The following is a 22,015-nucleotide window of genomic DNA, read 5'->3' as shown; positions in this document are numbered from 1 at the left end:
TCTTAGATATAGTATAGGCACAGATTCAGTTCTTGTACATTTCAGCAGTTTAAAGTAGTAGATAAGTAATTATTCACTTCTCACTAATAACTCATCTTTGCATTGCTTTGGATTTCCCAAAGTGCCAGCCTTGAGGGAAAACAGTCATGAGACTGATGAGCTGTCATGTTGACTTCACACTGCAGAATGGTGGGGAAGTGACCAAAATGTGATTTAAAACAAATCCCGTGTTTGTTCTTTTCTCTATACTACCTGGCAGTACCAGCTCTCCTCTCCCTCTTCCTTATGTAGTGCCTTCCCAGTCATGGCCTGTTCCTAAAACAGAATCAAATAAGTGTTTAATTGATATCATTAGTATATCAGCAAAATAGGGTAGGAAAATGTAAGGGCTGCTGTTCTATTGCAAATATAAAATTTTTTCTCTTGCAATAATTATAGGGGATGGAGTGTTAGATCTCTCTACAAAGAAAACCAGCATAAAATCTGAAGAATCGTCCATATGTGATCCTTCTTCTGAAAATGCAGTTGCTGGGTAAGCAATATCTAGGAAATATAATTCAATATTAATATAAATGACCTCTTGCAGAGAACACTTAATACTGTGCTGAGTAGGACTGACATAGTTTTCCTTCAGAATTTTTGTCACTCATAAGTTTGTCTCTCATAATTTCATTTGTCCTTTCTCTTTCTTTTTTCTTTCTGTTAAAGAAAAGTTATCAGAACAATCACCAAACTTCAATTCATGTTACTAAAATGAACTATCAATTTAATCATGGGATACAAACTAAGAAGCAGGACAAGTGAGAGAACTTGAAATACTCAAGAGGCAATTTTAAGGGAAATATGTAATTTTAATATTTAGTTTTTTAAAATAATGAACCATTTCTAAAAGTGCTGTAGTTACTAATTCTAAAACTAGCATATATGTTTACAGTTTTTGCTTTAGTGTGGTGGCAAACAACTTAATATTTATTTAGTAATCACCACAAAAAGTCCTTTCAGTCTTTAAAACTATCACTAAATTAATTTAAATAAATAATTACTAGTGAAATGCTGTTCTGTTGGATTTTGGGGGTTACTTTTGCATCTTCTCATGAACTGCATAGAAATCTTTTTTGTCCCATTGAAATCTGAGATAAATTTATTTCAACTAAGGCTGTAATGGAGCTGGAGTCATAGGTGTAACAGACTTTAGAAGATTAGAGAGTTGCATTTGAAATGGAGTAACATTCTAAAATGAAATTATTCATATACATCTTTTTTCAGATTTTAAGTTTTTATGTAGAGGAAAATGAGTCTGTGGAACTGAGATGTCTGTGTTTGGAAGTATTCTTGCTGCTACAAATTTCCTTTAAATGGGTTGACTCTTTTATTACTTGTTTAGTGGTAACGTCACGTTTCTACTAACAAAAACTCCCTTAGGATTTGGGTATTTTTATAATGGAACTCGAATTGTAAATAAAAATTATGTGTTGCTCTGCAAGCAGCTTTCAGAGGAAAAGCAACATCATGAGAATATTTTTACAATACTCAGTTAGGATTTTATGTTCTTGGAAGGTCTGCCCATTGAGGCCACCGTATGTATCATTGACACATTGTCCTACCAGGACTGTAGCGTTTGCTTTGATAAGGAGTAACTACTACATCCCACAGACCTAACGTGTCATAAGCAGTGATGTTACCTAAGCAAGGAGTATAATAAAGGAGTGGACCCTCCCCTTCCATAGCTGTGTGAGAGTCTCTCATACATCAGTTTACCATCGTTTCATTCCATCCATCCAGGAGACTACACAGAAACAGAGAGGACTATGTGGAAAGAAGTGCTGAGTTTGCAGATGGTTTGCTCTCAAAAGCTTTGAAAGACATTCAGTCTGGAGCACTGGACATAAATAAAGCAGGCATACTTTATGGCATACCTCAAAAAACTTTACTTCTCCACTTAGAAGCCTTACCAGCAGGGAAGCCTGCATCTTTTAAAAACAAAACTCGAGATTTCAATGATAGTTACTCATATAAAGACAGTAAAGACACTTGTGCTGTGCTGCAAAAAGTAGCCTTGTGGGCAAGAGCTCAAGCAGAGCGCACAGAAAAAAGTAAACTCAACTTACTTGAAACCTCAGAATTAAAATTCCCAACAGCTTCCAGTTACCTCCATCAGTTAACTCTACAGAAAATGGTTACTCAGTTTAAAGAAAAAAATGAAAGCCTTCAATATGAAACTTCAAATCCTCCTGTACAGTTAAAAATTCCTCAGCTACGAGTAAATTCAGTCTCAAAATCACAACCTGATGGTTCTGGTCTGCTGGATGTCATGTATCAAGTTTCCAAAACCTCTTCAGTCCTTGAAGGATCAGCTCTCCAAAAACTGAAAAATATACTCCCTAAACAGAACAAAGTAGAATGTTCTGGGCCTGTAACTCACTCAAGTGTTGACTCTTACTTTCTACATGGGGACCTCTCTCCTTTGTGTCTTAATTCTAAAAATGGAACAATTGATGGAACCTCCGAGAACACTGAAGATGGATTGGACCGGAAAGATAATAAGCAGCCCAGGAAAAAACGTGGCCGCTATCGGCAGTATGATCATGAAATAATGGAAGAGGCCATTGCAATGGTAATGAGTGGAAAAATGAGTGTTTCCAAAGCACAAGGAATTTATGGGGTACCTCACAGCACTTTAGAATACAAGGTAAAGGAAAGATCTGGAACACTGAAGACTCCTCCGAAGAAGAAACTACGATTACCAGACACTGGGTTATATATGACAGATTCAGGGACTGGCAGCTGCAGAAACAGCAGCAAGCCTGTGTAGATTACTGTTAGAGAATGTGTGTGTGTGTGTGTGTGTGTGTGTGTATGTGCGTGCGTGCGTGCGTGCGTGTGTGTGTGTGTGTGTGTGTGTGTGTAGCTACATACACACATGGAAATTACAAATGCTCACTCTGACAGGAGACATGAAATTTTACAGTTCAAAAACCACTTACATGCCTTTTGAAAAAGTTTTATTCAGGGTTTTCACTGTGGACAGAATTATAGAGTTGCTTATTAATTCTGATAGTTTGTATTTAATCCTTGTATAAATAGGTGAAAAAAGATTCAGGTTTTCTTTAGTAGTCAATAGCATAAAATGTGGGAAAACGAGTAATTGTCAAGTGAAACATTTTTTATTGGTAAAAGAAAATTCTAGCCATTCAGTTTAACCATCTTTTAATGGAAATATATTAATAGTTTGTGAACACTTTTGTGTAACATACCTAAAAGTACTGTGAGTATGTCAAAGAACCAATCAAAATTAAATAGTTATCTCTGTACCAAGAGTAACTAAATACAGTATTACTACACTACAGTGCATTCTATGAAATACAAAATGCACTAGAGTGCATCCACCAGGATAAAGAAAACCTTAAAGGATATGTATAGTAAAATTTAATATTTATCATTTAATTGTTGATTTAGCAGGAAGTTGGGGTTATAAGTATATAATTTAAATTAAAAAACTGACATAGTTAACCCCAGCAGCTATAGAATCCTTTAATATAAGATGGAATACTAAAAACAAAAAGTAATTTAAATTTAATTATTAAAGTAATTTAATTTTGTTTTTCATTTGAAAAATAAGCTAATGTGTAAGGTTAGAAAAGAAAGTTGGAATGCAACTTAGAGCATGTTTATAATGTGCACAGAACAAGCTTGAGAATGGTCATTTTGGTTAAATGTGCTGGTTAGTTGATGTTATGACTACTTTAAGGATTGTGACACACTCCTCCTATTGAAAAACCTCAGTGTAACTTTAATATATTTGCTGCTGTGACATTTCAAAACATTTCAGTTTATCAAAATGAATTACAGATTTCATTTTGGTGGGTGATACATTATCATTTTGCTAATAACCAAATTTGCAGTTTGTTCAGGGTCTTGAATAGATTTACAGATATTTAACACTGAAGCTGTTTTGAACTTTCAGTAATGTAAACTCTTTACTAATTGGATAGGTAGAAGCTGGGCAGTGCATTTTAACTTTTACTACTCAAATGAGACCAGTAATTTTTATAAAACAGTTTTAAAAATATGGGTCAGAGTATTCATATGGGTTTATGGCATATGCAGTTTTGGTAGTAAAATGTAATAAAGCATGTACCTCCATTTAAAGAATGGAGATTTGCTTTATAGATGAGAATCCTCCGCAGTGCCCCTTTTCTCTGTTAGAATTCAGGTTCTGGTCATTTTCCTAAGCCACTTTTTCTAAATCCAAAAGGAATTCTTACAGCTGAATTTTAAAAAAATGAGTGCACCTTGTCAAATACTTGTGTTTTACACTTGTGTTTGTGTGTGTTTAATAATCACATGAACATGTGGTTGTTCAGCTACTAAACTTTAAAACTGCTTACATGTATTTAAAGAAACTGAAAATAAGAAACTATATAACCAGGTAATCTCTTGGTCTCTGAGATCTGTATTAAACATGTTCAGCTGTCAATGTTACCTGCATACTAGGGTATGAATCCTCTTTATCTTTTTCTTCCCCCAAGAAAATATACATAATAGATTACAAGACAGCATTTGTCAGGGTCATCTTTCTTTTTAAAGAATTAAGCCATATTTTGTGAGGACCGGAACATGGATTATTTATTATATTTCCCCCTCTTCCCATTGAAAAACAAAGTTAAAAGTAAATGCTTCAAAAACAATTTTCTTGACCTCTTTATATAGAATTTTACTTGCAAAACTTTGGAAGCTCGAATGCATTACATAATATTTATATTGTATTGAGCTTTTTTATTCCTCACACTATATTTACATTGATAAATTGATTGAGAAGTTTATAGTAAAGGGAAACTTACAGAACACTTTTATATCATTTAAAAGATGACCTGACCAAAAACTTTACAGGATTCATATATCAGGGATCATTTTGCTATTGACTTCACAGTGATCAGTAGTTTTATAGGTAATATTATAGTTAATTTGCAGCATTTTAGTACTTGTATTATTTATTTTTGGTCAAATAGTAAATTAAAATATTTTTTGATAGTTTATAGGTAATGATCAACCCATAACTTTTAAAAGAAACAATGTTTGTATTGCTGAGTTGACTTTTTGATTATACAAACTAGGAAAGGCAGGGAAGTTTATGGGTTCCCCTCTCCCCACTGGTTCTATTAAGATGTCCTTTATGTTAAACTTTCAAAGTACTTTATAAATTTAGTTATCAGTTACTACTTATTTGACAGATTTTGAAAAGTTCAGTTTCAGCTGACTTTTAATGAATATGAAAGCAACCCTTATGTGCTTTCTACTTATTTGAATGTTCCTCGAGTATTTTATATTTAAAATAAAAAAGAAGGAAAAGGAAAAAACAGTGCCTCTGTTTTTAGAAAACTACTGCTCAGTAAAGTTGTTTAAACCATTTCTGGTAGCTGATGACAATTTTATATTAAACTGTATACTGACTTTAGTGAGACTGATTTTTTTTTTTTAGTTGTTTACAGTGCAGATACTTGTGTTTGTTTTTTAATTGCAGTATTTCCATTGTCGCAGTAATTTAGTAAAACTCTGTGGCTGCCTTGATTTTGACAGATTTTGTTAATATAAACTGATTGTTAGGCAATTAGTTATTTATGCATAAATCAATTGCACTATAATTCATGAATTATTTATTACAATATTTTCTAATGAATTCATGTATCTGTCTTGTGTTGTACATGTACTGTAATTTTGTTCCTACTTTGTGTTGTTATATATCTAAATCTGATTGTATGAATTTTAATTGTTGAGTTAACGTGTTTCTAGGTTGTAATTTGTAGTAAAGCACTTCAATGCTTTTGCACTTAAATTTACAACACTGTCGGTGTGTGGTTAATTTACTCATTCAGTAAAAGAAAAGAAAAGTAAAACTTGACTACACTGAATTCTTTGATTTTTTTTTTTGTAAGGAGTTTGTTTTGTTTTGTTTTTTAACGGTATTAAAAATTGACTTTCAAAGAAATATTCAACAACAGATTTCTAATGGAAAGAGCATAGTAACAAAAATGTGACGTTTGGGCTTGTAAACTAACAGGAAAAAATTAGAAAGAAGTGATCTTAGAACAAACATGAGAGCCAATTAGACTAAGGTGGCCTTTAATCTCAGCATTTAGGAGGCAGAGGCTGGTGGATCACTATGAGTTCTAGGCCAGTTTAATCTTCATGGTGAGGTCCATGCCAGCCAAAGCTGCTTTGTGAGACTGTCTCAAAATTACAATTTTAAGAACTTTTTATATAATTACTTGAGAATAAATTGTGGATTGGAGATTCACACATATGCCTTTTCACTCATTATGTTTTTCTTTGAGATTCTAAGGTGTGGGGGGGGGAGCTTTGAAACCCAAATCACACCATTTTAAAATTCTATAATGTTTTAATTTAGTTGTCCACCATGGTATATAAGGTAGAATCTAATATCTGAATATCTGATATAGTAATCTGTTGTTTATATTGCTAGGTGAGTATCAGTGACCACTGGTATTTTTCAACTTCCAGTATAAAAACTAGCAAACTGAAAAAACTCTTTCTTTAAGACAAAGATTTCCTTGAAATGTCAGAAAAGGCATATAGAAATCAGTGGCCTTCATAATTCTATGAGATTAATCAAATTGAAATTATAACAATTTTATATTACTTAATTCTTGCTGCTTTTTTTATCATTTCCATTTTGACAGGGCTTACTTATTTTTATATTGGGAATTGCACCCTGGGCTTTGGACATGTTAATAAACACACACTCTCCCAGCTCCTCACTACGTCTATACAGATCATTTCATTAACAGAAAAATGCCTTTGAGCACTGTAGGAACTACTAAAAGGATACTAACCTGTGAAATGCATAACATATTCTAAAAGTTTGTAAAGTAAACTCTCCCACTTACTACTACTTATTAAATATGCTTAACAGGCCTTAACATTATTTCAGAAACTAAGTATACTTCTTAGGTATGTTGGCTTTTCTTTTGCTTGTCTGAAATCATAAATTTGAATTGCTGGAAAAGTATAAGTTATTTCTTATCATCATATGCTCTACCATTATAAAATTAATTTTTAAAAATATTTACGGAAAGGACCAATACTGGGGCTGTAGATCTTGTTTTGTCTAGAGGCAGCACTGAACTTAAAGATGTTTGTTACTTTTTACTTTGTTTGCTTCTATATGTCAAAACGTGTGCTAGTCTTACTAAAACATTTGTAAAATCTGATCATTCCTTTTTCTCAATGAAGTTTGGTTCGTGTGGTTAGAACTTGCTTTGGTACTTTTTACTACTCAGACTACATAATTGTATAAAACTCAATAAATTGCTGTGTAATATCTATAGAGGAGGTTATTCCAGTGTCAGGTAATAATATAAAAGTATTGATTTCACTGCTTATTTTAAAACAAAACCCCTTTCATTTTTAAAACTATGAACATACTAACCATTTATTGTAAAAAACAACAACAGCACATTCTTTAGGTGGGTCAGTTGTAAGTAGTCTACCCCAGTTAGAATCCTAAATGACCTTTTTTCAGACTAGGAACAAATGACAGGCATATCGGTTTAGGAGAGAAGGGCTGTTCCCACTCCAGAGTTTGGTGATGTTTCATTAAAATGGATACTTTTCTGAAACAGAATTCCTCTAATATATTTTATTCTTCTTGCTGCTGGTATTAAAAACACAGGCTTTTATATTGTTGATAAGCAATCCTGGGTCTTAGTTAAAGTCAGATGTGTATTAGTTTCTGTGGTGGGGCATTTTCCAGCATTTGAAATTTAATAATTAGGTAAGTAGTACCTTTAGTTTTCCTATGCTTTCTCATAGTTTTTAAAATCAGTTAAAAGTAGATTTAATTTTTAAATAGCTTCTTTTTTCTTTTATATTCTTCCTAGGTTAAAATGCCTGCAGCTTAATCTCAGAAAAAGATACTCTTTTATTTATATTAAATTTAAATTTGATAACTTTCTTCATGATTATGCAAGAGCTCTCTTAATATTAAATTTCTTTTTTACTACCTACCAAAGTATTTTAAATAAAAATAAGATTTTACTCTTTACCTTCCTTATTTGTGCTAACATGGACTCATAATTATAAAATATGGCAAAATATCCTACTTTACAAAAATTTTTATTCCTTCTGAAGCACTTTTCATTAAAGATTATTAATATATCCAAATTCTTACTATCACCAATGTGTTAATGTCATAACGTGTAATCATCAGCTTTTGTACTGCAAAAGGCTTTGCTTTGACTCCTGTACTGTGTCATAGGCAATTACTTACCAGTGCTTCACAGTTTCTGCTAAACAGTAACCAAGATGACCCTGCAGTTCCGTCTATAGGAGTCAGGAGTCCAGCAATACCAAAATACGTCATTCAAACGCTGTCAAGAACTATAAGTCCTTATCATGGTATCTTTGCTGTAATTCATTTTTTGTTTGATTTTTATTTTTAGTTCAACTGTTGATGCAAAATCAGAGGAAGCTACTAAAATGGAAAAAGGAAACTCAGCATTAAGCAAAGTTTTGGAATCTTTGTGCATACATCACCATCAACAAGTTTTGGCTATGTTGAAATTTCTAGTCCAAGAGCAGAATGCTGCTTCTATTTGCTGTTGTAATTCATCATGTACTGTGTCTTCAGAATCTCAAAAACCCATGTTGGAAGATGATTTACATGGTCTGTTCTGTAGCTGTGAATATAGACTGGCAGAAAGAGATTGTTTACACAATGAGAGACAAAGCCCTGGTTTGGTGCCTCTGCCAGTCTGTATTAAAGAATTACATTGTTTGTCTTGTCAAACTGTAACTGTTGAACACATTAAGACAGTAATGAATAGAGGTATTGAAAACAGTTATAATCCACACAGGTGCTGTTGTGGACAGTTAGCAAAGAATCACTCTACAAAATCAGCCTTTCATAGTCCTCCTTTGTCGAGGGAAGTTTGTGATCTTTCACTCAGTCTTAAAGATGCCTGTAGATCTCGAAGCCCCTCACCCCCGCCATTATCACCTGTGGAGACTGGAGGAGTTGAAAAGTGGAAAGACATCGTCTCCGAGCTTTCATCCTTAGAAAGTAGCAAACTTGACACAAGCATTAACCAGCCTCCATCTCTCATACCAGCTGAGATAAGCATTCACAGATGTGGCCATGACAGCAAAATAAATAAAACTAAGAAGTCCAGTAACTCTGATTCTGTGCTCTTGGATGCCAGCAGTAATGATACCACAAATCATGGAAAGGGTGAAACAGCTGTAATTTTTCAAGATTTAATGGATCGGATTAATGAAAAATTAAAATCAATAGAAACCACAGATACATCAAACCTCATAAAATTATCTAGCACTGATTGTGATTCAGATAATGATTTTAAATTGGGAGATTTAATAACATCTCTTTTGCACAGTGCAACAGCCAGTGATTATAGTTTTATGGAATTACTGAGTCAACATGATAAAAAGGTAGAAAATAAAATTATTCAGACAAGATTTCGAAAACGTCAACAAACCTTATTTGCAATGCACAACTCTCCTGATTCACCTGTGATCAGAAGGCAGTCTTTACAGATAAAAAGAGAGCTTGCTAGTCTTGATGAAAACTTTCTGAGAAAAAGGTACAGTGAAAAACATTCAAAAAAATTGTCATGCAATGATAAGATGCTTTCACTGAACAAAGAATTCCAGCCTTGTCAAGAACCTTTAAAAAATTCTAAGAGCTTTCAAGATGAAAATCATGCAGAAACACAATCTTCACCAAATGATGCAGCACCTCTTGAGAGTTTTGACACTAACATGACTTTTGATCAATTTTCAGAAAACTTTAAAGCAACTTCATCTGAGAAAATGAGCCAGAGAAAATCACCAGAGAAATGTACAGCTGAAAAATTAACTGTACAAAATAACAGGGAAAAAGCAAAACTAGAAAATACTCAAACACTTTTGAGAACTGATGCTCCTGGTCTTTTGAGCAGAACCAAACGAAATATTGTGCCTCCAGGGTGGTATTCTATATATGTAACAAACAATTCTGTTTCCAAAAAAATCCTTGAGGGCAGACGAGTATCAGACTCTGCTCACAGCAAAGATCCAGTCAGAGATGCAACCGAAAGTCTCCAAAATAGAGACTTAAACAAAATTGCAATGAATTCTAACTTGCAAGTTGTTGTGGAGCGTTTAGAAGACACAATAAATATGGCTCAGAGGTCTTGGACTAATCAAGCACTGTCTGAAGGATGTAAAGCCTCCAAGAAATTGATAGAAACAGATAGTAAAGACCAAAATGCTGGGACAGATTTGACTTGTACTTTAAGCAGAATGGCTTGTAAAAATCAGGATTTATCAAAATCTGTAATAGCATCTAGCAATAAAAGAAGTTATGGGATGCCTGTAATGGATTTGAACAAGAGACTTGATAATGCAAAGACAGCACCCAGTGTTGAAAGTGTGCCAACAAAACGTGAAGGAACTGAAAGTTCTGTTTCTAACTATTCTAGTCCTATTAAACTCATGTTTTTATCCGAGATTAAAAGCAGTGAAGGAGTCAAATACACTTTAACTTCAGTCAGCACTTCACAGTCAAATGCTGAGTTTGCTTCTCACAAACATAAAACCCATCAAGTAATTGGAAGGAAAAGAGAAGCAAAGGAAGACATACCAAACACTAGCTTTGAAGATTATAGTTCTAATCATGATATTAACTGCCTTCAAATCAAATTAAACAACTTTAACTGTGTACAAGAGGCTACACCATCATCTACAGAGTTTACTGTCAGTTTAAACAGTGATAAGCCACAAGGAGACTCTGAGGGAAAGTCAAGTGGTGCTATTGATTTACCATATAAAAGAAAGCCAGGGAGGCCTAAAAAAATTGGCCCCCAAGTTGTGAAACAGATTAAACGGCCAATTGGAAGACCACCCAAGCCTAAAACTGGTCTAACAGATGTCAGTGTTGGCCAAAATGAGTCTCTTAGTTCGGGAAAGAAAAGTCCAGAATCTCTATCAGAAGTAAAAGAAGGCATTTATGGAAAGAGTATTATTGTCACTGTTGTTTATGGAAGATCAAGAAGAACCAAGAGATGTGTTTCTGAAGGAAGCATGAATATCAGCAACATCTCACTGAATCATGATGTCGCTGACTTTGCAGTTAACTCTAGTAGCCTCAGAAATACTGAAGAATATGAGACTGGCTGTGGTGAAAGTCTAAGTGCTGTGTCAAGATTGACAACTGAAAGTAAGGTTTTTCATTCTGACTTTGAATATGTTAGACCCATCAAGAGCAAGTCTGTGATCCTTCAGGCTTCCAAGAACATTATTCAACCAAATCAAAAGCCTTTGTCAATTGTTAGGAAGCCTGGTAGACCTGCAAAAGTGAAAATCTCCGGTATATCTGTGACTGTTAGTAGAATTTCACCTCAGGAAAGAGAAGTATGCCTTAGCAGCTGCTTACCTCCTTTAGAACAGGAGTCTGTGTTAGAGAAATGCCAAGAAGAAAAGCTTGACCAACAGTGCAGTAAGGTAGATAAGATCAGGCACACTGATGTTGACATATTTAAGAATGAATCAAATAATAATACTGTTGCTTCTATATCTCCAAAACGTTCGATTAGGTCTAGAAAACCTTTGCATTTCTTACATTCACTTGCATCTTCTGGCTCTCTTACTTATAAAAATGCTCTGCGTCATAAATCATGTAAACTCCATTTGCAGAAAGGCAAAAGTCCAAAGAAAAAATATAGGCAGTCAAGTTTTAAACTAGCTTCCAAAGGTATCCCAGGATCTAGATGTTTAAGGAAAGCAGAAAAATGTTTGGAAGGTAAAAAATTAATGCCCATTTCTGAAGTATCCTTGGACCCTGTTATTTCATCCAATCCTTTACTCAGGTGGTGGGCTACTTCTGTTTCAGATGATTCCTTATTAGAGGAATTGAACAATAGATTTGAACAGATAACAAACGCGTGGGTGCAGGTGAACAGAGATGAAGCTCAAACTTCTGTCCACATAACAGAACACACTGAAGGTGCTGGTTTCAAAACAGCAAACCCTCTGGAAACCCGTCTTCTAGAACTTGAAGTCTCACCTGTCAAAATGCTCTTTCAGAAAAAGTATAATTTGAATGAACTTTGTACCTGGTTTATGCAAACAACAGAAACACAGTCCCTTTCACTTGTTAGAAAAGCAAATGCTCGAAATCCTTTGGAAGTGATAAACACCAAGAGCATTAAGTTAGGGATGAAATGCTGTGGGTTTAATGCTAGCCCCTTCAGGAAGCACTTTAAAAAATTTGCAGTCTCCTCTCCTTCAAAGTCAGCAGGGAAGTTCCACATACTTCATAAAATGGTTGGCTCACCACTCTTAAATGTGAAAAGAAATTTCACACTAGCTAGGTTGAAAAGGACTGAGTTTAAGAGTTTGCACTGTGAAAGGTGGAGAAGAGAGGAAAAGCCACACAGTCACAGAACAGTTGATTGGAACTCAAAAAGAAGGAACTTAAGATTTTTCTGCCAGAATCAGGTTTTGACTAAGAGACGGGGAGAGACAAATGCAGAGATATCACTCAGTGGGAAAAGCACAGTAAGTAAGCAGTGGGCCTCCCCACCAGAAACCAGAGTGGATTTTCCTCAGGAGAGGGCAGCAGTTCATGATGTCACAACCCATGCTAGTTTAGAGAGTCAAGTTAAGTCAGACACAAAGGAGAATGGAGCAGGGTGTGGCCAGATGGATTCTGAAAAGGGACAAAGACTAGAAAATGTGTTTTCCAATAATTGGAGGTCAAAAACTTTAAAAGACTGTAGAATATTTTTGAGAAAGATCAACTGTCTTGAACACAGAAATACTTTTAAGCTAAATACAATCATTTATTCTCCTGAACCTGTTGACAGTGGAGGTAATCAAGTACAAGGAGGAGAATCAAAGCGTTTTAATTTAAGATCCCATTCAGCAAGGCAAAATTCCTTTAAAAAGCAAAATAAAGAGAGAGAAAATGTCAAAGCAAATAGTCCTGCAAGTGATATACTGACTGATGAACTTGGCAGTAGTCAGTTAAATAAGCGTGTTAACTTTGACAAGAATCCTGATAATTCTGAGGCTCTTAGCAAATTAAACAAGAGAAAAAGACCACCATGGAAGACCACAGAAATGTCAACTAAAAGACATAAAGGACAGTCTTGCAACAGTGGACAAATGGCAAAATATTGTACAAAATCCCAAGTAGGTAAGTTTTTCTCTCCTTAATCTTAAAGTTTCATTGTAGGTGCCTTGAGTAAAGCATAAGCTAGTGGGTAGAAAAGGAACAGCTAATTCTTCTAATTTATTTCTAAAATATTTGAACAACCTCATTTCTTGGCACCTAGTATGAAACTCATGAAATTAGGTGCTGCTGGGTGTGGTGCACTTGGCCACTCGGTGTCAAACACAAACAAATACATTTAGAAGAGACATGAAGATCTTCATGAAAATAGGCCATGAATGTATTTGACAGATGACTATGAACAGCTAACTAAAAATTCACTACTGCAGGCTAATGCATTATTATCCTCAAAAATAACTATGATAATATACAGAAAACAGCTAAGACTGTCTCATTTAAAGACTATAACACTATAATCCTAGAGTGTAAATCTTCCCCATTAAACTTACTCCATTTGATACTGCTTTGAAAACGTGCTACAAGACTGCTTATTTAGAAAGCAGTACACTAAAATTTTTCCAATGATCAGCAAGTATGTTAAGTGGACTTCTGTGAATCAGACATTGAGCTCACTTGTGCAGATATAAAGAGAGTCCCATTCTGTAGCTGAGCAAGTCACTATTAGGGTCATGTCACATTGAGAATGCAGACAGACTAAATAGTAGTGGGGTACCTTATTAAGTTATGGGTATGCTAGGGAGATTATTGCCCTTTTGAATGTAATGAAGTGATAATATGAACAGTAGTTGCCAGAATTGGTAGTTGCCATTTCCATCTGTTTATCTGGTAGGTGCTGGACAGTTCAGGATATTAAAAGGATGGGAGACTATAAATTACTTCTTCACTATGAGAGAATGCCAGGTCATATTTAGAATATTTTATGGTTTGTGCTCATTTTTATATTGTATAATTTAGGGAAGTATTAGTGTCTTACCAGAGTCAGTAGCATCAGGTCTCATTGAAATGTTAAATGCAGCAATTAAGTTGAAAAACTTTAAATAGGCTAATGGTTTTTATGTGCCCCCCCATTCAATTAGCTGAATAATTCTAACATGCATAACTCAATACTATATAACATATAATGATTAAAATTTCAAATATCTAACATGAAATGACTAAATGCTTAAAGGAGGTCTAAGATCTCCATTATGAAAAGTAAATGAAAACTAGAAAGAATAATTTGTTTGTGGTCCTTAAGAATACTAAAAATAACATAACAAATGATATGTCAGGAAAATACCTAAGAGCGAATTTTTAAGCTTATAATTTACCTAAAATATGTATATAAGTTTCACAAAGAATAAAGTATAGTTTCATTTTTACTTGTTTCATCTTCATCTCATACTGTTAGAGATTTTCAAAAGGAATTTGCATGAATTCATTTTACAACAGAACCGTATTTTATCCTCGCAGCGTCTTACCTGTGCTATTTCCTAACAATCAAACAGTCTTACTTTAATATTATTCACCCTGCCAAATATAAGATTACCCTAAAACAGGAAGATGGAGAATAGTTCAATAGTACTTTTGTGAATTAATTTTAAAATCCTTTTTGCGTTCTTAAGAAAATTAATATCATATGAAGAGTTGTTTTTCATCTTTTCCATTTTAAAATTTGCTAGCACTGTTTCCTGTTCTGCTTAAAGTTTTATTCATCTTTACTGATAACTTTCCTTCTTTATTTTTAACATTCTTTTTAATCAACAAGATCATTATTTTTATAAAATTGTATTTATAACAATATTTGTTATGTTTATGTGGTTTTTTAAATGTTTCCTACACTGTTGTGTTTTTTCTCATTATTCTTGGTAGTCCATACTTGTTTTTGCCTTTTTAGAAGTAACACTAAAACTCATCATTAGTTTTATATGTGTTTTTCTTTTTCATAGAATAATTAGTGACTGAAGACTTGAAAGACTGTTAACCACAGGACTTTTCTAGAAAAATTCTTGGGTGGTGTATATTATGAATTTTGAAATATTTCTATTGGTAAAAAAGAATTGTCTCTATCATGAATGCCTTGCCTTTGTACATAATAACTGTCCAGATGTGCTTAATACATAAGATCTCACTGCATTTGCCGTACTCTGTATTAAATGTAGACATGGGAAGAAAGGCAAGTGCAGTTCTATTCTTTTGTATTTCTCCTATTTAAGGAATGGTTACAATATGTTCTTAGTCAGTGTGGAAAGTTCAGGAAGTTCCATTTCATCTAAGTGAGAAAAAAACATACACATTTATATAAATAAAGTTATTTTATGTTGTAAACAGGAAACAGTGATTAATGTCATGGGCTTTGCTCTTAGAAAGCTAAGGTTTTTCTCATAGAAAACTGAATACATATTGAAAGCTGAGTAATGTGACTAGGAAGAAGTGACCTGATGGAACATGAAGGAGGAAATAGAACTCAGATGTATCCAACATTGCTATATGTGTAGAGAGACTTGAAAGAACCTCCAAAGCTAGATGCTAACAAGTAATGGGAGGAGTTCAACTAGAACAAATTACATGCAGCAAATTTGAGCAATAAAGAAAGTTGGCTCGTGCAACAGTGAGTAATTTGTCAGAGCTAAGGTACAACATAGGGAATATGCAATGGTCAGGGTGAAGGTACCAAATCACAAAAGTCAGAATCACTGGGGAAGACATTGTTCAAATGGTGAGGTTAACACCAGTTAATAGGGGGAAAGTTCTAAGCCCTAACAAGAAAAGTAGAAGATAAATTTTACAGATATCTATGAAATTAATCAGTGTCTTAGTAAAATAGAGGAATGAAGGGAAACATCAGAATTGAGCATCTGAGAACATTTCCAGGGCTTAATTTTTAGCTTTAGGGGTTTAGATGTAGTTAGTGGGATTTCTTTTAAAAAAATGTTAAACAACGTAGATTATGTGAATCTTGTCCAGAGATGAGACTTGAACCAAGGCAAATTGGCAAATCAGTAAAAGTCTTTGGAGTAGAAGACAGTGATCCCTCAGGGTAAGATTGCAGGGTCCTAGGATTCAAGTCACCCCAGGGTGCAGGAAATAGGTATACATGAAATGAGACTGATGAAAGTAGTCAAGAGAGGAGAGGAGAGAGACTGAAGGAAAATGATGTTTTGGGAGAGGAGTCTAAGTTGTGCTTGAGTCAGTCATGATGAGTGTTGAGATAGTTCCAGTGAGTGCAGAAAGGGGCTAGCCTACTGGTGGAGAGAACACCTGTGCGGAGTACTAGACACAAAAGCCAACTTCAGTGCCAGATGCTAAGTGGTCAAAGAGGAAGTGAAGTAAATAACTACAGAAAACCAAGGAGCTGTGAGTAGACAGGAGGTAGAAACTTAAGTAGCATTTGCTGAGATTAAAGGTGAGGTTGAAAATGTTTAAATGTCAAAGCCAAGAGAAGTAAAAAGGCTGAGTTTATGAAAATGAGAGGGAAGACCTGGGATTTGTTATTGAGTATAGGATCTGGGGGGGGGGATTGTTAGAAGTTGTTCTTGACCAGAAGTTCCTATTTCTCTTCAAACGAAGTGGGGAAACAGTAGGTGGGGATACAAGTCAGTAACTCCTGGGCAAAATGTCAAGATATTACAGTTCATTTTTTTAAGACTCACAGTACTCTGGGGCTAGGCATGACTTAGTAAAGTATCTACTATGGAAGCATGAAGACATGGATTGGGATCCCCAGAATCTATACAAAATCTGGGTGCAGAAGTACACCTGTACCTCCAGCACTGAGGAGGCAAAGAAGAGTGGGTGATTGGAGCTCACTGGAACCATCAGACTAGCCAAATTAGGAATTCCAGTTTCAGTCAAAAATCTGTCTCAATAAGGTGAGGAACTATTAGAAGGCCCAGTATTGACCTCTACTCAAATGCATGTACACAAACATGCACATATGCACACACCACCCAAACATGTACATAACACACATTCACAAATGTATACTGAAAATCGTAAGGGGGGATTAGGAAACATGAGGTCTGAATAATGTATTTTTATCTCAGCTACCAGGTGTGCTTTGGTTCATCATGTGTATAAAGCAGAAGGTTAAAGGGATGAACTGCTATGAACAACATTCTGCAAATAAGGATCTGTATGAGCAGACTGATTACAGATAATCTCTCCTAATAGTAGCACAAACCATGTGGGAGTTGGAAAAGGAAATGAGCATTTGTTTAGATGCAGTTTACATATGTATATATAATGCTAGAACTCGAACCCAGGGTCAAATACATGATAGGGAGGCACTCTGCCACTGAGCTACATCCCCAACCTTAAAATGGGGTATGCGAAGGACCAGGTGCTGAGGATTTTTAGGTAATATTGGCCTAAATGGACTGTGACTACCAACAAATAGTAATACAGACCTTTGTTAATGTCCATGTTTCTCCAGTCCAGAGCAAACATGCCCATTCCTAATTGGTAAATACCTGGGTATACATACACTGGCTTTGGACATAAGTGAGGAACTTGTTAAGACTAAACTACTATGGACTTGAAAGTGTTATGGACTCATTTAACTCATCCTAAAATGTTAAATTTTCTATAAATACTCAGCAATTTGGATTCTCACACAATTTTTAAAATATTTAATATATCAGCTTCTCCTATTTTGTCTTCTGTCCTGAAAAAAAATGACTGAAATTTTTCATTTATTTTACATTCAGAAAGCTGCTTTTCACAAAAATGTATCACTTATGGGTAACTTGTGATAGGTCCCTTCTGTTACCTGAGACGAAGGTTGAAACTTGAACCCACCCTCTCCAACACCCTCAGAACATTCAGTCACTTTAATGATTGAACACAAGATGTTCTTTCCAGTTTGTGTAGTTGAGGTACCTCATTGCAGAGTAGTCTTAGACATTATAGTTTATTATTCAATATCACAATTGTCACATAATGGATAAACTCTTAGGTTCAGAGTGGACTATTCTAACTTTAATTTTGTGGAGAAGCATTCCTACATGGCTCAGACACATGCATGAGCTGTGCTTTCTGTACAAGTGTCCAAAGGTGGATTCCAAGGAACATCAGCACTATGACACTATCGTGTCTAAGGCACTCTGGTACCAAAGATGACTCAAGTGGATCAGTTTTGCCTCTTATTTCCCCTAAGGCACAGTTCCTTCTCAGCATGTTAAATTGCATTTCATAAACTTTTTATGTCACACTTTTTGTATCCATACTTAGAGTTTTCTGATAGTTTCAGAAAAGAATGTGACTGTTATGTGCTACATTTAACCCTGTTCTGCATGAAATTTTAAAAAATCCAAATAACATGCAACACTAAAGGAATACTGTAGCAAATACCATTAAAACAAAGCTAAATCACATTCTACTACCTGGTTTTGCTTATTAGAGGTTAGCTCAGATGACTTGACTATTGCATTTTGATAGGCTGTAGCTAGAAAACATATTCTGGCTAGTTTTTAAAAACTAAAAAAAGTAGATCAATCACTTTTGTTTATTCCCAGTTCTGCCCCTACTTCTCCTAATAGTTGTTACTTTATCTGTTGTGTCTCACTGGAGCAGTATCCATCTTTATCCAGCAGCATGGTGCTGGGGGAGCCATGGGCAACAGATTTTCCATCTTACAAATCTTTATTCTCTCATTTCAGATTGTAGCCCTGTTTTCTCTAGCTGAGGTAAGTTCAAAGGCCATCCTCTTCTTCCATGGCCAGCTGCTGTTAGAGGCTGATTTCATTGTTTTACATCTGCCTCATATGATCTTGTTACCTCACTTATCAGCTCAAGTAATCTCAGCCTTTTGTATTTCCTTTCATTCTTCGTTTTAACTTAATCCTTTCTTGAGACATGCATGCTTTATTACACAGACTAACCTTGAAATCTTGCCAGTCAAGTGCTGCGGTACAAAGCATGGCAATCAAACCCACTCCATTTATTTCTGCACTTAATTCAAAATTTAATCCCAGCACTCGGGAGGCAGAGGCAGGCAGATCTCTGTGAGTTCAAGGCCAGCCTGGACTACAGAGTGAGTTCCAGGAAAGGCGGAAAGCTACACAAAGAAACCCTGTCTCAAAAAAAAAAAAAATTTTAAAAATTTGGACTAGAGACATGACTCAATAATTAAAAGCACTGGCTGCTCTTCATAGGCTTCACAATTCTTAGCATACACATGGTAGCTCACAACCAGCTCTAATTCCAGTCCCAGGGGAATCTGACACCCTCTTCTGACCTCTGCAGGTGCTGTATACATAAGGTACACAGACATACATTCAGGCAAACACTTATACAAATAAATCCAAATTCATGGCTGGTTCTTCTGTGACCTGGTGCCCCCATGCAGTGCTCAGTAGCTTGTCTTTTTCTGCTGTGATCCAGTAGGAACACCAGAAACAAAGAACTCAGAACTTAGTCCAGCTGCCCTACTTTGTTTCCTTCCCTCATTTTTCCTAGACCATAAAGTTTTCATCACTGTAACTGTGAGCATCCTGCTATTGTAACACTAAGCCTGATGCAGTTACCTATTGATGCTTTACCAAAAAAGAAAAGTCAAAACATGAGAGGTGTCTGAATGTTTTTTTTTTTTCTGTGTATATATTGGTTTAATTTTCAATCAGATATTGGCTTGTTCCTCCCTGTAGTTCTAGGCAACACTGGGAAGTTCGTTGTTTATGTTGTTTCTGGTATAGGAGCATAAAAAACTAGATTTTATATTCTATTAATACATTCACTCGGAAATGTTTGTCATTCATGGTTGTATTGAGTACACACCTATAATCTCAGCCCTTGGGAAGCTGAGGAGCTGCCTAAGTTTCAGGTCAGGCTGGGCTACACAGCAAATTCAAGACCCAGTCCCAAAACCAGGTTTGTCTTCTCTGTGTTAGCCAGTATCCTAAACACATGCGAAACAATGGGAAATAAAACCAGATGCATTTTCTACCTTCATTTCTACATTTATTAAGGGAGATAGACATCAAGCAAGTTTTCAGAACTCAGTAGTAAACTCTCAATTACTGTGCAGTGCTATGAGAGTTTATTATACAAAGATTGTCTGATCCAGATGTCCATTACTTGATTGCAAAGACAGAATAGGAACTAATTAGACAAAGCAGCCAAGAGAATCAGTGGGATCAAAATGATTTTTCAGGAAGGGGTCAGGGAAATAGATCAAGCTCTGCTAGGTTACAAAGATAAAGGCATGGCCAGTGTATTTCAAGTCAAGAGAAATGGAGAAAACATGATACCAGATATGGTAAGGTCTGAAGAATAGATAGTAACTTCGATTACACACAGAATGCTTGTGCATGTGATACGTGATATCATCCTAAAACGATGTCATTACATTGTGAAGAGCAGGTGGTATAGGGCAAGCAAGAAGGCATAGAACCCAAATGAGATGGTTCTGTGTTAGAACATTGGGTCATAGTCACCGAAGTGTCACCATAGTATGCATTATAGTCCCTGGAAGTACTTGTCCAAAGAGATTATTGGGCATCATCCACAAAGTTGGATTCAGTAGTTGAGTGGGGCCCAAGTGATGCTTATGCTGTTGGACCTCACTATGAGAACTATTGGCCTAGAGGGTAATGTAATGTTACAGAAATGGGAAGATTAATTCTTTTATTAATGTTAGCATAATGTTGTAAATTTCTCTCTAAATACTTGAGGTATATTCAAATTTTGCTCTGATGGAGTTTCATTAAATGAAACTTTTAATTTATAATTATGTAATAAAAATCATTTTATTGCAATGGTTCACCAATAAAAACATCATACAGCTAGAATAAAATAGCCACATAAACATTTTTTTCATTCCCAAACTCTACATTTCAATGAACTTCAGTTAGGATGGTCATTCTGAAGCAAGGAAGCTTGGCTTAGTGCTTTTACACTTTCATTACCAATTACATTTTTTGCAATTATCTGCCCCAATAAAAGAGAAAAAAAAACTCTTAAGAGTTGAAACCAGAAAAACTGTTAGCTTTCTTATATATTCTCCTTACAACTGATGTGTCCTTTTGCCTGCATCCCATCTTTCCTTATCTGCTATTACTCTTTTAGTTTATTTCATCTATCCTGCGGATTATTTTGAACTTTGTTGTTTATAATTTCCAAATAGTTGAGATTTTTATTGATCCCTCTTAATGTTTTCTAATTTGTGACTTTAAAGAATAATTTACATCAATCTAGTCTTTAACTGACATTTAGTTCATGCTTCAGAATCTCTTACTGCATTTTCTTTATTTCTGTTTCCTTATCTGCGTATGTGGATGGGTGGTCATGTGTACATATCAGAGGACAACTTGTGGAAGTCAGTTCTCTCTTTCCAACATATGGGTCCCTGGGAATCAGACGCAGGTCATCACCCATGGAGCCATCTTGGACTTCAGGCTCCAGGATCCATTTAAATCTTTTTAAATGATCTCTGTTCTTGAAAATGGTGTAGAGGCTACATCTGTTGAGGATTTATTGAATGCCAGTGATCCAAGTTGGTAAATAACCCTTAGGATGTCAGTTTACTCTCACTGAATTTCAGGCTTAGCTATTCCTTAGGGAGTGTCAGTCAGTCTACAACTCGGGTTGAGTCTTTATTCTTTCAGTCTCACTTAGATGCATATATAACTAGAATCATTAACTACTTTGTTAACCTCATTTATTTTTCATTGTGGAATGAACTTCTTGATCCGTAAAATGTCCTGTATTCTAGAATCTATTTTATTTTGTGATGATTCTGGCTTACTTTATTTTTATGGTATATCTTTTCTGAAACTTTATTTTCTTCATTTATGCCTTTATAATTAGATGAGTTTCTCTTAAGCAGCATATGGTTGAGGCTTAAGTCTTGTTTCCAATTTGATAATTTCTGCCTTTTACTAAGCC

The 22,015-nt window shown here is 35.1% G+C and overlaps 1 protein-coding gene across 27 annotated transcripts in view; it reads left to right on the top strand.

Annotated features, from left to right (window-relative positions):
* Positions 1-22,015, top strand: part of Lcorl (ligand dependent nuclear receptor corepressor like) — a 172,509-nt gene that overhangs the window by 135,201 nt on the left and 15,293 nt on the right. For 13 of the 27 annotated variants that reach the window (XM_016000183.3, XM_042285969.2, XM_076546257.1 and 10 more), the window contains 3 exons: positions 439-532; positions 8,460-13,213; positions 18,790-18,816. The exons of 1 other annotated variant lie outside the window; for it this stretch is intronic. In XM_016000183.3, coding sequence (XP_015855669.1) covers positions 439-532; positions 8,460-13,213; positions 18,790-18,815 — 4,874 coding nt within the window. In that variant the 3' untranslated portion in view covers position 18,816. Of the gene's footprint in view, positions 1-438; positions 533-1,782; positions 5,895-8,459; positions 18,505-18,789; positions 18,817-22,015 lie in introns of those variants that run through there. 13 more of the 27 variants (XR_013042884.1, XM_006981637.4, XM_076546269.1 and 10 more) reach the window with 8 other exon arrangements.

The sequence above is a fragment of the Peromyscus maniculatus genome, chromosome 10 (assembly GCF_049852395.1).
Source record: "Peromyscus maniculatus bairdii isolate BWxNUB_F1_BW_parent chromosome 10, HU_Pman_BW_mat_3.1, whole genome shotgun sequence".
Lineage (NCBI taxonomy): Eukaryota > Metazoa > Chordata > Mammalia > Rodentia > Cricetidae > Peromyscus > Peromyscus maniculatus.
This window is presented reverse-complemented; position numbering and strand designations above follow the sequence as displayed.